General features: G+C 52.3%; 1 protein-coding gene across 1 annotated transcript; it reads right to left on the bottom strand.

Moving 5' to 3' along the window:
• Positions 1–7,344: 7,344 nt before the first annotated feature.
• LOC135305806 (olfactory receptor 14J1-like) lies at positions 7,345–8,330 on the bottom strand. Its single transcript, XM_064429460.1, has one exon. It carries the CDS (start codon positions 8,328–8,330, stop codon positions 7,398–7,400), a length of 933 nt encoding a protein of 310 aa, XP_064285530.1. The 3' UTR covers positions 7,345–7,397.
• Between the last annotated feature and the right edge of the window lie 8,576 nt (positions 8,331–16,906).

Here is a 16,906-nt window from a genome sequence, read left to right as displayed (position 1 = left end):
TCCTGCACAGCCCCTGGCACCTGTGGGCCTGCACAGACAGCCCTGCCCCGGGCTCTGCCGGCCTCTGGGCCAGCAGAGAGGCCGGCCAGGGCTGGCCATGGCCGGGAACAGGCCCTGAGCCCCGCAGGAGGATGGAGCTGGGCCACAGCCAAACTCAGCCCAGGCCAAAGCTGGGCTCAGCAGCCAGGGCTGCCAAGGGCTGGGGACAGAGGCTGGCACTGACAAATGTCCTGGGCCCCCTCCCTGCTCTGTCCGTGCCCCCAAGGGCACAGAGCAGCCTCCTCTCTGGGGCACTTGCCTGTTTGCAATGCCTTGCACAGGCGCTGGCCCTGCCCCACACGGCCTGGGCTGAGTCCTGCCCCTGCACGCTCAGCCAGGCTGAGATGGACACTGATGGTTTCTGGGGCAGGCTCTCTGAGCCCAGCCCAGCTCCCTGCAAGCTCTGCCAGCTGCCCTGAGCTCTGGGCAGCACCAAGGGCCTCTCCCCAGCCCAGCCCAGCCGGCTCTGGCCCCACAGCTCTGCTCAGCCCAGGCTGCTCTGGCCACTGGCCCCACGGCCTCAGCCCCTGCCAAGGGCACAGCAGCAGCTGCAGCTCACACAGGACTCAGCCCCAGCCATGGGGGAAGGTGCTGGGCCAAGGCCAAAGGAGGCTCCCTGGCTGCCCTGCCTCCCCTCTGGCTCAGGTGCTGAGAGCTCTGCAGCCCCTGCTGCCATCCCATGTGCCCAGGGCAGCTCAAGAGCCCCGGCCTTGGGGCCCTCAAGAGCTGCTCCTGCTCCAGGCCCAGGGCCCATCCCAAAGCTGGGGTAGCCTCAAAGCTGTGCCCATTTCTGTTCATTGCTGCTCTGATGGGGATGGATCCTCAGCCACTTGGGGGTTGATGATGAATTTTACTACTCCAGAGGCCTCTTCTTTCTTGAGTTATTGAGTGCCGGAATTCAGTGGCAAAAACTCATAAACATTTGTTCAAAACACCCAACCAAGCAAAGACTCTGAGTATAATCTAAGTTTCAATTCTTCTGTGGTTAATTATGCAGATTTCAGGGCTATATTCAAAGCGAATAAACTAAATTGAAAACAATGAAGGGGGAAATGTTTTGTCCTCTTAAGTTTTCTTTTCCTGTTTATAGATTGATATCAGCATTCCCTAGGTTATACTGAGCCCCAGCACATCCTAATGCAGTCTGAACAGATATGAAAATCAAGACCCTTCAATCAGACTTTGTCCCTACCCCCTCCCTACCATTTCCCTGATCCAAGCCCTGGCACTCCGAGCAGCTGAGGAATGGAGTCACATCCAGGGGTCTCCCCAGGGCTCAGGACTGGGGCCACATCAGTGAAATCTCTTTAGTGATGATCTAGACGAGGCCATCGAGGGCACCCTCAGTCAGTTCCCAGGTGAGCCCAAGCTGGGTGGGAGTGTGGCTGTGCTGGAGGGCAGGAAGCTCTGCAGAGGGATCTGGACAGGCTGGAGCCATGGGCCCAGGACAATTGGATGAGATTCACCAGCGCCAAGGGCTGGGTCCTGCCTTGAGCTCACAACCACCCCAAATCCCTGGCCATGCCCTGCTCCTGATCCCCACAGCCTGTCCTGTTTCCTTCATCCCTGCATTGCCAGGGACTTTCTGAGACAAGGGAGCTCTGCTCTGGCTATGGATGGAGGTGCAAGTACAGCCACTGGAGTGGGAACCACAACTCATCAGGTTTGTGTCCTTTGGGGGTCAGGAACTGGTGAGACTCAGAGGCACAGAAAGTTTCTCTTCATGGCCAACAGACCATTGTTGAACAGGGCACTATTTAATAACACTCACGCTCTTCCCTGAGCTATGTGGAACGTCCCAGCAGCGTCTGATGAGTCCATGATCCACTGGTGATTTCCATACTAAAATTGACTTTAGACAAGTGTTGGTGTGTGAGAGATATAAACACAATTAAATTCTTGTATCAGGATGCTCATCCTGGTGTGGGGGTAAAACAGCTCTGAACAATTCCTGATTTGCAAAACTGTCAGTGATGGATGGAGAAGGGAGGTCAGGCTGCTTTTGGTGTTGAGGAAATGCTGAAACCAGCCTGACTCATTTCATCTCCACCCATCCTGGCTGATCTCTCCTCTTTCTGCCTTCAACCCATTGGCTTTTGTCTCCCACCAGGCCCCTCGGTGAAGAGCCTGGCTCTGTGTTCTCCATCCCCTCCTGGCTGGCACTGCCAGGCTGGGATGAGGAGCCCCCCAGCCTTCCCTGCTCCAGGCTGGACAAGCCCAGCTCCCTCAGCCTCTGCTCACAGCCCAAGGGCTCCAGCCCCACCTTGGAGGCCCTTCCCTAACCCTGCTCCAGCTGCCAGACATCTTTCCTGCCCTGGGGAACCCAAACCAGGCCACAGTGACCTGGATCATCCACGTCCTTGATGTCCTGGTCACACAGCCCTGGCCCCTTGTCCCCATGTCAGGCTCTGGGCTGGATCCTGTGGAACATCCTTTGCTGGAGGCTGTGGCTCCAGGTGGATGGGGGGAATACTGGGGTACAGGGACCCCACTGGGCATGAACAGCATTGGAGTTGTTGGGAGAAACTGTGAGGGGGAGCTGGGGCGGAGTGAACAACCCAGTGACCTCACACAGCCCCTCTGGGATGTCACAGCCTGCTCTGTGATGTCACAGTCTGCTCTCTGATGTCACACCTCTGTTCTGTGATGTCACAGTTGGATCTCTGAATTCACAGAGATCACCTGTGATGTCATAGCTGCTCGATAACCTGACCTAACACGCTCTGTGATGTCACAGCCCACTCTGTGACCTCATGTTCCCAGATGATCAATTGTCTACACCAGGTGAGCTCACACCTGGAGCTTGTTCTCTAAAACCCCAGGCCTATGGAAACCACACAATGCCCGTTGTGTGAGAAGGGGAACTGGAAGTTCACCAGCCTCAGTGTCCTGCCAGCTCAGCCAGGCCCACTGGAACATTGGGGTCCAGACCACCAGGGACCACCAGAGAGACCCCCAGGACAGAAGAACACATGGGTAAAGGGGAGGGGAAATCTGTTAATGATTTTGGGGAAATGATTATCATGTGTGTGTTTAGTCCAGGACAACCAATGAATATGTGTGCAAAATACAGAAAATAAACAGAAACTTTCCTGTACTCAGCCTGCATGGCTGTGTGATGAGCTCTCCCCCATGCATGCAGCTGAATAAAGAATGCTGCTTATTAATGCTGCATTGGGGTTAAGGGGTTTTCTGTTTTACCAAATTTTTGGTAATACTCCCACTGCCAAGGGAAGCTCTGTCTGCTGCTGTTCATAAACAGAGAATGGCTGGTGGCAGATGTGGTGGTCGGAGGCTGCCTGGGGCAGAGTGACCATGAAATAATCAAGTTTTCAATGTTCTGTGAAAGAAGGAGGGGCAGCAACAAAACTTCCACACTGGAATTAGGAAAGGCAGACTTTGGTCTATTTAGGAGGCAGATTTGGGGAGTACTGAATCAGGTACTGATTTTTTTAAGGGAAACAGCCCTTATGAACAAAGGTGTCTGGGAAGGATAGACACATTTCAAGAAAGTAATCTTAAGGGGGGAAGGAGAAGCCTGTCCCAGTGTGGCAAAAGAGCTAGAGAGGAAAATGCCTGGCCTGGCTACCCATGGAGTTTTGAGGGAACTCAGTGAAAAAAGTGGAAGCATCAACTTTGGATAGATGGTCAAGAAACTTAGAAAATGTTTAAGCATGTTGTTATGTTATGCAGAAAGAAAAGTAGAGAGGTGAAAGCTCACTTAAAGCTTAACGTGGCACCTTCTTTGAAAAATAATAGAAAAAGTTTCTATCTATAAATTAATAGGAAAATGTGGGATAAGGAGAATCTTTACTCTTTATTGGATGCAGTAGAGAATATAGCAACTAAAGATAAAGGCTGAGCTACTTAACACCTTGTCTCAATTTTCAATATTAGGACAGGCTGCCCTCATGACAAGTGTTCTCCTGAGCTGGTAGATGGGCACAGGGAGCAGAACAGCCCCCTGCAATCCAGGAGGAAGCAGCTGGGGACCTGCTGAGCCACTCAGATGCTCAAAGGTGTATGGGTTTGGATGGGATCCATCCTAGGGGGATGAGGGAGCTGGTGGATGAGCTCCCCAAACTGCTCTCCATCATTTACCATCAGTCCTGGCTCAGCAGGGAGGTCCCAGAGGAGTGGAGGTGCCACTGTGAGCCCATCCCCAAGAAGGGCTGGAAGGAGGATCTGGGGAACTCCAGGCCTGCCAGCCTGACCTGGGTGCCTGGCAAGGTTATGGAACAGATCACCTTGAGAGCCATCACAGGGCACCCACAGGGTGGCCGAGGGATCAGAGCCAGCCAGCGTGGATTTGGAGATGTCAGGTCTTGCCTTACCAACCTGGTCTCCTTTTATGACCAGGTGACCCACCTGTGGATGTGGGAAAAGCTGTGGATGCAGGAATGGCTGTGGATATGTCTATCTGGACTTCAGCAAAGCCTTTGACACTGTCTCTGACAACATTCCCTGGAAAAGCTTAAGCTCACAGCTTGGGCAGGTTCTCTGCTCACTGGGAGATTTAAGAGCTAGCCGGAGGCTGGGCCCAGAGAGTGGTGGGGATGGTGCTGCACCCAGCTGGAGTCCAGTCACTGGTGGTGTCCCCCAGGGATCTGTGTTGGGCCCGGTCCTGTTTAACATCTTCACTGATGATCTGGGTGAGGGGATCGAGTCCACCATTCACAAACTGCAGATGGCACCAAGCTGGGTGTGAGCGTGGATCTGCTGGAGGGCAGGACAAGAAGACACAGCCTTAAGCTGCACCAGGGGAGGTTTAGGCTGGACAATAGGAGGAAGTTCTTCACAGAAAGGGTGATTGGGCATTGGAATGGGCAGGCCAAGGGGAAGGTGGCGGAGTCACTGTCCCTCTCCAGTGGCACTCAGTGGCATGGTCTGAGTGACAAGGCAGTATCAGGGTGTTGGTGGGACTTGCGGATCCCAAAGGTCTTTTTCAGTCAATTTGATTCTGTCATTCTCTGATGATTGGGACACTCTGGGGTCATTGTGACCCTGCAGTGCCTCATGGAACTAAGAGGACCATGATGACACTGCAGCCCCATAGAACCAGGGGTGCATTGTGGTGCTGTGGGCCAAATGGAACCAGGGAGTGCACTGTGACACTCTGGGTCCTTGTGGAACCACAGAGGCCATTGTGACACTGCAGCACCTTGGGGAACCAAGGGGTTTCACCATTTTGACAGTGAGAAACCAAGGAGACCATTGGGAGACTCCAGGGCCCAGTGGAACCAAGGGGCCGTTCTGACACTGCGGGGCCTCATGGAACCAAGGGGACATTGTGACACTGCAGGATCCTGTGTAACCAAGGGGCCACTGTGACACAATTGGACCTCAAGGGATCTGGAAGACAGTTGTGACACTGTGTGGCCTTGTGGAAACAAGGAGTCCATTGTGACACTGAGGGAACTTGTGGAATCACAGACACCATTGTGACAGTGTGGGACCTCATGTAACCATGGGGCCACTGTGACACCCTGGGGCCCCATGGAACCAAGGGGCCACTGTGAAACTGCGGCACCAACGAGAACATTGAGACACTGTGAAGCCCCATGGAACCAAGAAGAGCATTGTCACATTTTGGGGCCCCGTGGAACCAAGGAGAGCATTGTTGCTCTGCATGGTCTCATTGAAACAAGGAGAGCAGTGTGACAGTGCAGGGCCTGGTGTAAGCAAAGGGCCATTGTGACACTGAGGGGCCACATGGAGCCAAGGACATCTTTGCAGATGACATGAAGCTGGGTGTGAGTGTTGATCTCCTGGAGGGTAGGAGGGCTGTGCACAGGGCCCTGGACAGGCTGGATCCAGGGCCCAAATCCAAGAAAGGAAGGTTTAACAAGTCCAAGTGCCGGGTCCTGCACTTTGGCCACAACAACCCCTGCAGTGCTACAGGCTGGGGACAGAGTGGCTGGACAGCAGCCAGGCAGAAAGGGACCTGCAGGGACTGATGGACAGCAGGCTGGACATGAGGCAGCAGTGTGGCCAGGTGGCCAAGAAGGCCAATGGCTCCTGGCCTGGATCAGGAATGGTGTGGCCAGCAGGAGCAGAGCAGTGATTCTACCATGGTGCCAAGTCAGGAAATGAAATGGGGAGTGGGGCCAGAGAGGAAAGCAAAAAATGGGATGGGCTTTTTGCAGGGGAGGGGACAGGGATGGGTAATAGGAAGAAATTTGTACTGCTAGGAGTAAAGAAGAAAAAGTGAAGCAAAGGAAATGCTGAGGGCAGTTTGGGGGTGGCTGCCAGGCAGCCCTGGCTCTGAGCAACAGCATCTGCAGAGGCACAGGAAACTCCCAGCTGATGGGAACAAACTTTCTGGCTGACTGCAGAGGCCAGGACAAAGCTGAGTGGTTTCCCTGGTGTGCCCCAGCCCTTGCTGGCCCCAGGGGCTGATGGCATTTCTGCTCCCTCAGGTTCATGTCCCCACAGCAGCAGCATGGGGGTGCTCCTGCCTGCTCTGTGCAATGCAAACAGGGGCTCCTGAGCCAGTGCTGCCGTGGCTGTGCCTGCAAGGATGCGGCACCTGTGTGAGCTGGGGGAGAGGCCAGGGCTGCAGAGGGGGGATGTTGTTGGCAGCTCCATGAGGACGCTCTGGGACGCTGTCCTGGGCTGTGCAGCGCACTGGGGATGGATCAGCCCCTGCTCTGCTGCTCCTTCCCGTCTCCCCCAGGGCCCTTGCACAGCCCCAGCCATGCTGTTTGCCCCCAGCCTGCCCACGGCCAGCCTGGGGCTGCTCACCCTGGGGCTTTTCTGTGCTGAGCATTGGCCTGGCCGTGTTCTTGAGAGAGCCTGGGCAAGGAGCCTGCAGCCCCCAGGGCCTGGCCTGAGGCGTCAGCGCTGCCCCAGCAGTGCCCATGGCCTGTCCCTGCTGCAGCCCCGGCACTGCCACCCCCAGGACTGTGCCCGGCCCCGAGAGCACTCAGGCCCTGCAGCAACACCAGGGCCACCAGGGCAGCGGGGCAGGGCCACGGCAGCAGCACTGCCAACACCAAGTGCTGCTGCTGCTGCTGGGCACAGCTGCTGTGCCAGCACTGATCTGCCCCCAACTCTGCACACAGACATTGCTGCTGCAGCTCCAGAGTAGGCAACAAAAGGGCATCTCTGTAGAAAACTTTGCTGGGAGATCCTTTCATTCCTTTAAAGCCACTGAGAAAACACCCCCTCAGTGACACAGTCTGCGGCCATGGTGAATGTGTAGAGAAACAAAATGAGAAATGGCACAAACAATGACCCTACTTTGTAGACAATATGAAAAAACTAAAACAAAGAAAAAAAAAATGAAACAACCAAACCAACAAGAAGTATCAAAGACAACCTTTATTACAAAAGATTTGCCAAAATTGATGAGCAGTTTAATGTTTTTGAAAGCATCCAGTCATCAGTCTCCACACTGCAGCCTTGAGCTCTTGGTTCCTCAGGCTGTAGATGAGGGGGTTCAGGGCTGGAGTCACAACTGAGTACAGAACTGACAGGGCCAGATCCAGGGATGGGGAGGAGATGGAAGAGGGCTTCAGGTAGGCAAACATGACTGTGCTGATGAAGAGGGAGACCACAGCCAGGTGAGGGAGGCAGGTGGAAAAGACTTTGTGCCGTCCCTGCTCAGAGGGGATCCTCAGCACAGCCCTGAAGATCTGCACATAGGAGAAAACAATGAACACAAAACAGCCGAATAATAAGGAGGCACTGAACACAATGAGCCCAAGTTCCCTGAAGTAGGAGTGTGAGCAGGAGAGTTTGAGAATCTGGGGGATTTCACAGAAGAACTGGCCCAGGGCATTGCCATGGCACAGGGGCAGAGAAAATGTATTGGCTGTGTGCAGCAGAGCATTAAGGAAGCCACTGGCCCAGGCAGCTGCTGCCATGTGGGCACAAGCTCTGCTGCCCAGGAGGGTCCCGTAGTGCAGGGGTTTGCAGATGGACACGTAGCGGTCGTAGCACATGATGGTCAGCAGGAAATACTCTGCTGAGATGAAGAACAGAAAGGAAAATAGCTGTGCAGCACATCCTGTGTAGGAGATGTTCCTGGTGTCCCAGAGGGAGTTGTGCATGGCTTTGGGGACAGTGGTGCAGATGGAGCCCAGGTCGCTGAGGGCCAGGTTGAGCAGGAAGAAGAACATGGGCGTGTGCAGGTGGTGGCCGCAGGCTACGGCGCTGATGATGAGGCCGTTGCCCAGGAGGGCAGCCAGGGAGATGCCCAGCAAGAGGCAGAAGTGCAGGAGCTGCAGCTGCCGCGTGTCTGCCAATGCCAGCAGGAGGAAGTGGCTGATGGAGCTGCTGTTGGACATTTGCTGTGCCTTGACATGGGGATCTGTAGAAAAAGTAATCATGCAGTAGTTGGGTTTGGAGAGGACTTGAAATATCCCAGCAGAGCATGGGTACACTTTCCCCTCACTGCCTGAACAGGGCTCTGCTGCCTGGAGCTGTCTCTGCCAGCAGCTGCTTCCCTGTGCCCAGGGCTGGGCCCTGCCAGTGCTGCCAGAGCCCAGCCCAGCCCTGGGGGCTCAGATCTGCCCTGCAGACCCCTCCCAGCTCTGGCACTGCCCAGGGGCAGCTCTGGCTCTGCAGGCTCTGATGGCAACGTCAGAGCAACTCTGAGGAGGATGGAAAAGCAACACTGATGCTGCCTGTGAGGTGCCCTGTGCTGATTTTATTCTCTGCCTGGTTAATTACCATCTGAGAAAAAATGTTTTTATTTTTCTCACTTGAACTGAGAGATGAATATCTCTGTGCAATTTCCCATCCAGGCAAGCCAGAACTGTAGATTAAAAAAGCAGTATTTTCCTTTAGATGCCACCCCTGACTTGCTGTGCTCCCTGTATAAATCTACTTGGAAATATTCTGGAGTTCAGTGCCATGCTGGTAGCAGCCCTGAACAATGCAGCATCCTCACCACACAAGGAGAAACTTCCAAACCTTACCAGATATCTCCTTCCACCCCGATCTTGTCCCCCAGTGCTGGGAGCAGCTCCCCGGGCCGGCTGGGAGCTGTCCCTGGCAGGCAGCAGAGTCCCTGCCCCAGCACAGCGCCCTGGGCTGCAGGAGCCTGCTCTGCAGGACAGCCCTGGGCACCCCGGGCTGCTCTGCACAAGAGAGAATCTGAGAATGTACTCACAGGGTCTGCAGGCATTGGGATGTTCCAGCTTTAGGAGATGGTTCCAGGAGCTGCAGCTGCATTGTCCTGCAGCCAGAGGTTCCTGTGCCAAGGGCTGGCAGTGATTCTGCCCCAGGCACTTCCCAGCACCTTCCCAGCCCTGACTGATTGAAGCTCTCTGTGTCTCTGGGCTGTGCCCGGGCTGGCTGCAGGCAGTGCCCCAGCCCTGCTGGGCTGGCAGAAGAGCTGCTCATCAAGAGAAATGTGCTTTTGAAGCTCTTCTTGCTTACCAGGAGCTGCCTCTGTGCCAGGAGCCCAGCCCAGCTCAGCAGCACAGACACAGCACAAGGACTTTAATGACCCTCTGGGGCTTTGTGCTCAGGCCCTGAACATCAGTCCCCGAGAGGCAGCTGAAGAAACCTCTCCAGAACTCCAAGGCAGAATCACACTCCAAACTTTCTTGGACTTTTAATGGGTCCCACTGAGGGACACGACTGAGAAAGTGTCCCCAGGCCCCAGGCAGAGCAGAGAACTGGAGGCACTGATGCCAGGTGGGGACAAAGAGAAGCCAAGTCTTGGTGGCCTGGGGCACAGCAGGGTCTGTGCCACCAAGGGCTGGGAGGAGACACCTTGTCCTGAGGCCCTGGGGCCTCCTGGCACAGCCCCAGCCAGGCTGGGCACTGTCAGCCCCTTGTCCTGCCCTCAGCATCCCCCCCTAGCCCACATCCCAGTGGCCTCAAGGATCTGCTGGAAGGAGTCCCTGGGGAGCCTTGCTCAGCAATGGCCCTGGGGGCTCCTGAATGCTCCCAGGGACTGCAGGTTTTTCAAAGGACTTTGGGTTTTGCTTTTGCCTTGGACTCTCTGAGAGGTTTGTGCAATCATGGCCTCCAATTATCTGCTGTAATTAGTCCCTGGAGAGGCTTTGTCAGTAACAACACTCATTGGGGCTCATTAATGCTTCAAGATACTTCAGTTATTTGAAGGTACTTGGTGTTTCCATTTTGATACAGACTCTGTGAGAGGTTTGTGCAAGCATGGTCCCAATTATCTGCTTTAACAAGTCGCTTGAAAGCTCTGTATGGACACTCAGTGGGGCTCATTAATGCTTTGAGATACTCAAGGTTTTTAAGGGTACTTTTGAATTTCCTTTCTCACACTGAGTCTCTGAGAGGTTTTTTGCGCCATCCTGGCCTCCAATTCTCTCCTCCAAGGAGTCCATGAGGAGCCTGTGTTGGGGGTGGACCTCAGTAGGACCCATTCATGCTTTGAGACACTTCGGATTTTTTGTCTGACTTTGACTCCTGGAAAGGTTTGTGCAATCTCCTCTCAGGCCCTGAGGTTCCAGGCCTCAGCTCCAAATGCACCATGGGGCTCATTAGGAACAGGAAAGTCCTGGCCAACCATGGCTCTTCCTTGATTTCCCTCTGCTCTGGGGCAGTTCATTAAGTGGTTCTTTTTGTCTAATTATGGAGAAATATTTTAAAAACTTCCATAAAATCCAAATTGCTATTTTAATAGGTGCATTTTTCTCTTTACAGAAGAGGTGATTGCAGCATTCACTGATTGAAATTGATCCTGGGTCTCTTGTGAGATTGACTGGCCTGCTCAGAGAAGCCGTGCCTTGAGCTCTGACGCAGCGTGGACAACCTTGCTCCACATTCCCCAAGCCCATTTTGCCTCTCCTCAGTCACCAGGGACCTGCTTTGCTCAGAGAACTGGCTGCACACAGCCAAAGAGGGGTCATCTTCTTTTATATTTTGAAGCAATCTAAAACTCCTGAGTTTCCCCGTTGAAAACAGACATCCTCCACAAGTGTGTGCCAAGCCCAAGCTGCCACCAAGGAGTTTCCCCCTTCCCTAAGGCAGAAACCTGCAAGGAATATTTTAGACACACAGGAAGTTCTGCAATAAACACAAATCCAGAGTTTGCTCAGGGCAGAATTAGACCAATTCCTGACGGACAGACCAGCTTTGAACTCCTTGCAGCTGAAAGCTCCGAGCTGGGAGGTGTGGGAGAGACCCAAGAGTGAGGGAAGGGAAATGCAGAGCACCCAGCAAGTGCTTCTGTGCAGACAGGCTGTGGGGAAGGGCACTGCAGAGCTGCCCTGGGCCAGCTGTGAGGGTGGATCATCATCCCAGTCTGCACTGGGCCATTACAAGACACTGTTGGATGGACACTGCACCGACCCCAGCGCGCCAGCCCATTGCTCAGGGCTGGTGTCATTGCCCAGAGCCAGAGGGGATCCCTGGCTGGGGGCTTGTGCCATGGCCACCTGCCCTGTGCCGCGCTGGCCGCTCAGGCACCAGGAACCAGCAGCAAAGGGCACTGCCAGGGCCAAAGGCCAGCTCAGCCAGAAAGGGGCAGTGCTGGCACTGTTTCCATGGCAGCCCTCACTGGGGGTGACACCTGGGTCACCTGTCCTGGCCCCTGCCATGGAAAGCCCTGGCAGGGACTGAGGGCACAGACACTGGCACTGAGACACGGCTGGGCCGGGTGCTGAGCACAGGGCTGAGCACGCAGAGATGGTTTTGTTCTTGCTGAGCTGCAACAGAGCCAAGGCCTGTCCTGCCCCTCCTCCAGCCACCCTGGGCAGGGGCTGGGGCTGTGGGGAGCTTGGCAGGGGACACAGCCAGGACAGGTGACCCCAACTGACCCCGGGGATACTCCAGACCACAGGACATCATGCTCAGTGTATGAAGTGCGGGGAACAAGGAACACGGGGGGAATGTTGGAGTGAGGGTTTTTGCCTTCCCAGGTAACTCTTAGGCAAGAGGGGGCCCTGTTTCACCAGTGGGCAGGGTCAGTACCAAAGACACAGACACCAACTTAAGGAATCCTGTAATTTATATAATGCACAGCTGCAAAGAATTACAAAAGGATAAGCTTAGCAAAGCACATAATCATTAGCAAAGAATTACAAAAGAAGCTCAGCAATCCATCCAGTCATTACTAACAAAGATTGCCTGCAGTGATTAAAGAAAGATCCATCACCAGTTACCCTCAGACTTTACCATCACCCAGATCCACACATCAGCTGGGGAAGCCAAGGACTGCAGAGCCACTCCCAGACACTGGGAATTCCTGCAGGTGCCTCCACCTTTGCAGGCAAGGAGCCTCCAAGCCCACTGTGAGAGGACACAGCTTTTACACTGTTAAACAAACAAACTGACATCACTGCTAGGGTGGGAACATCTGGTTTCATTCTCCTGATTGGTTTCTCCCAAAGCCTGGCCAGGGCTCAAGGAGGAATCAAGGGAGTTGACTTTGATCCTTCAGCCCCAAACAAGGCCAGAGGAGGCCTTGTCTGGTTTCTGAATACAGAAATAGAAATCCATGTCTTATCAAGGAACACATTCACTGTTCATAATGCTTTGTTAGGGAGTGGATACAAATATAACATTTGGTTGGAAGGTTCATCTAGAGATGAACTTTGCCTCCAGGCCTGTTCAGGCCTTGCTACTTGGATGGGTCCTGAGACCTACAATGAAGTACAACCTTCATAACCATTCTTTCAACAGCACAGTTTAGGTTTAGATATTAGGCATGAAGGCATCTCCCCTTGTGCTTCAATTAAGTGCTGTTAAATTTCATTACTCAGAGCTATTCACATTCCTTTTCAAACATGCCTAAAGAGTTGCTACTATTCTCTCTTCTATATCAAATGCCTTTCTTTTGTTGAGACTGTCTCTTTTAGGACAAGTCTCAATATTCCACTTCCCATCACAAAGTGTCACAACAACTCGAACATGGAATGTCAGAGTGCACACCAAGTGCACACACTGCAATGATGACAGACACTGCCACAAATGCATTTCACAGCAGCCTCCTTTGGTAGCCATGAAGCCAATCCCACCAAGAAGAATTTTCTTCTTTCTGCCACTCTTCTCCTGCTCCTTCTCTCAAGGTGATTGCTGACTGTTGGCCTTCAAACCCATCACTGACAGCAGTGCAACATTCCTGTGCCATGAAAGCCCAGGCTCCTCCTTGGCCAGCAAGCAGATAATCCAAGGCCATGCGGTTCTGTGGAGTCCCCATTTGTGTTTGTTGGAGCCCATAGGATGTGCTACTGGACGTTTTAACAGCATCATTTGCTACTTCCAATAATCCTTTCAGCTTATTCATGTCAACTCCACAGGACAGGGCAGCACACATGGGGCACAGGATGAACCAGAATCTTTTGCTTTCTGAAACCCAAGGCACTCCTTGGGAGGAAAATGTTCTCGGGGCTCCAGGTCTTCCTTGTGGTTGTTGCTGAAGGACCCTAAATGGTGGCCCTGCAGCCAGGAGTGGGGTAACACTGACACTGACCAGCTCCAGCAGCCCAAGCTCTACTGACATTGGGAGTGATGGTAAAGCACAGAAATCCTCTCACACTGTGGCCTCTGTAACTAGAACAGGCTTCGGTTCTCCTGAAGGGAAATCTTAGTGAGTCCTGTCAAACGGATCATTGTATTCCTGTGTTTTCTTGAACTGTCCCTTCATTGACAGTTACAAGTCAGAGCCCATGGACTGAGTTCTGGCCACCCCACAGGGTGGGCCCTCCAAGGGAACCCCATTCCTCCCAACTTCAGCTGAGAACATACCCAGCAATTACTGACATGGAGTACTTTGGCTACCCTGATCTTGAAATTTGCAGAACTAATCATTAAATTTTGATGACTAATCCCTTGGTGAAACACTGGAGGTGTTTGTGGCAAACAAAGATTCTGGCTGACTATCAAGGTACAACTTACAGACATCAATAGTACTTTAGTGGCACTGTTCTTAATTTTTTCTAAATCTCATTCAAGATAGGAACAAAAATTGTGTTGTCCATGGAGGTGGTGCCTTTTTAACTCCAGAATAATGCCCCCAAGTCCTTTGCTGTTCAGCTTTACCATGTTGTCTGTGGCTAACAAGGCTTGGTGGGGCCCTTTCCCCTTTGGCTGGAAGGGGGCCGGGTCCCAGTCCCTGAGGGCACCCAGGCTCCTGGATGGAATTTGTGTGCAAGTCCCTCAGTGTCACAGCAGCCTTCACAGGGAGCCCTGTGGATCAGAGCATTTTCCAAAGGGGCCATTGGGCCAAACAAGGAGATTTGGTCTGGCAGGATGTGTAAAACAGTATCCTGTAACACCTACTTGTTCTCACACAGAATACTTGTCTGCAGGGACATATTCCCATTGTTCCTGCCCAGGTTTCAGGATTCAATGCTGTCTTTCCTAGAAGCTTCTCCTTCAGCTGCCTCAGGAGGGCCTTTTGGCCTCCGGGCCCACACTGGCTCCATTATTAAGACTGCTGGATCCAAACCATTTATCTCCACAAATGGTAATGACTGGAGGTGGATCTCCTTTTTTCACAATCATTCTTAAAATTGCAATATCAATAATTGTGCTACCCTGTCATGGGGTTGATGTAATTTCTCCTTTATATTCTACATCAATTCCTCCTTTCCTCCTGCCATGACATGAACACTTTTCAAGGCCAAGCTCCAAGCGAGCAGTTACCAAACCAAAGTGTCCTGGAGGAATCTGAATTCCTGTCTCAGTATTGACAGCTCTCATTTGCTTCTGATTTATCCTAATTAATTCCAATGCATGAAGGTCCAGCCCTGCAACCTTTGGGCTGGCCCTGCCAGGGGCCATCACACCCAGAACAGTTTCCCAGGCAGTCCAAGCCTCATTGCCCATGGTTGTAGGTGCAAATTGGGTGCAGCTGTGCACAGCCAGGGGTTTCCATTTCCCCAGTGGGCCATTGTTAAGGGTATGGAGCACATCTGGGAGATGGGTTCTCCATGGGGACAGGTTCCCATCTCCTCATGTTTTCAACTGCTCTTTTAACAACCCCTTCACCTGTTCAACAAATCCTGCAGCTTGAGGATAGTCTGGTACATGAAAAACCCTGCAGTCTGAATCACGGTATTTTTCACAGTAACAGACAAAGCACTCTGCATCACAGTATCAGCAAACCCTGTAAAAATAGACAATTTCATCCCCTCCTCCTTTTTTCATTGTATACAATCTCACAAAGTTTACTTCTGACATTAGGGTCCTGGCCAATCCTTTTCTGTAGAGTGTTTAGTGTTACATCCCTGAGCAGCCAAAGCTACCAAATTAGGATTGTCAGCACTATTTCACATTATTACTACTTTATACATTGATATAGATATTGATATAGAAATATAGATATAGATAGATAGGTATAGACATACATATAAAACATATATATCAATATATATATTAAGGTCTTATTATACTATAAATATGTACATAGTTATTTATGATATTAATATTTCACTTGCACAAATGCATCGGAGCTCAAGATTAAAACCTTCTTCTGTTGCTCCATGTGGGAGCATTCCAACAAGAATTGTTCCTTCTGAAGGTGCTATTTCCAATGTACTGTTAACAAATTCATCTTTGTCTGTCCAAGCCCACAAGTTGTTTTCCTTTTCCGTATGCAATTTTTGGATACATTTTAAGACATCCAGGGGTTCAGATTCTTTTAACCAACTGCCCCACTACTCACACGGTGCCCCGACCTCAGCCCACTCCAGAGCCAGCCAACTCCAGGGAAGGGCTTCCCATCTGGGAATTTCTGATGGCACTGATTCCTCACATTTACATTTAACAAGAGACATTTTGCTGTGATCTGGCCCGACTGTGCCAGTTTTGTTTTACCAGTGGGCAGGGTCAGCACCAAAGACACAGACTCCAACAGAAGGAATCAGTGTCATTTACTGCAGCTCAAAGCAGCAAAGAATCACAAAAGGAGCAGCTCAGCAATGCACCCAACCATCACCACTAAAGATTGCCTGCAGTGATTAAGAAAGATCCAGCATCATTTACCCTCAGACTTCACCATCACCCAGATCCACACAGCAGCAGGGGAAGCTGTCACAGCCAAGGGCTGCAGAGCCACTCCTGGACACTGGGAATTCCTGCAGGTGCCTCCAGCCACAGGTGAGGCTCCAACCCCGCTGTGAGAGGGCCCAGCTCTGACAGTGCTGAATGAACAAACTGACAGCACTTCCAGTGCGGGAACATTTGGTTTCATCCTTCTCTTGGGTCCCTCCCAAAGCCTGGCCAGGGCTTAAGGAGGAACCAAGGGAGGTGACTTTGATCCTTCAGCCCCAAACAAGGCCAGATGTCAGATTTCATGGCCTTGTCTGCCTTGCAAATACAGAAAGATCAATACATGTGTCACTAATGAGTGGCTACATCTATCACAGTGCTAATGACCATGCATATTTCATCAGTGAGCAGATACAAAGATAACCTTTGGTTGGAAGGTTCATCCAGAGGCCACCTTTGGCTCAGGGCCTGCTGTTCAGGCCTCACTCAGGGCTGTTGTCCAGGCCTTGGCACCTCAGGGACATGGTTTAGTGCTGGGTTTGGCACTGCTGTGTGACCAGCTCAACTGGGTGAGCTCAGAGGTCTTTTCCAACAGAAAGGATTCTGTGATTCCACGATTCTATCTGCTGAATTCAGCTAGGTCCATGTTAGCAGCACTCATTTGCTCAGAAAGTCCCCTCTTGCTCAGCTCTTGTGGCCTGAGGCTTCAGCTCCTTCAGCTGCTGGTGCTAAGCTGCTCATGCTGAACGAGACAACTCGGAGAGAAGAACACAGTCCATCCAATTCCTTCTGGGACACAGAGAGGGGAGGGTATGGAAACAGGAGCATTGTTTGGTATGGCCTCCTCTCTGTCCTTCATGCCTTTCAGCACTTTGAACCAGCCAAGAGCTTTCTCCAAGAGTGCAGTGAAGCTGCTGTTCCTGCTCTCATGTCTTGACTC

Source organism: Passer domesticus, chromosome 8 (assembly GCF_036417665.1).
Source record: "Passer domesticus isolate bPasDom1 chromosome 8, bPasDom1.hap1, whole genome shotgun sequence".
NCBI classification, from domain to species: domain Eukaryota; kingdom Metazoa; phylum Chordata; class Aves; order Passeriformes; family Passeridae; genus Passer; species Passer domesticus.
Note: the sequence above shows the minus strand (reverse complement) of the source record. Positions and strands in the feature narration are given on the sequence as shown.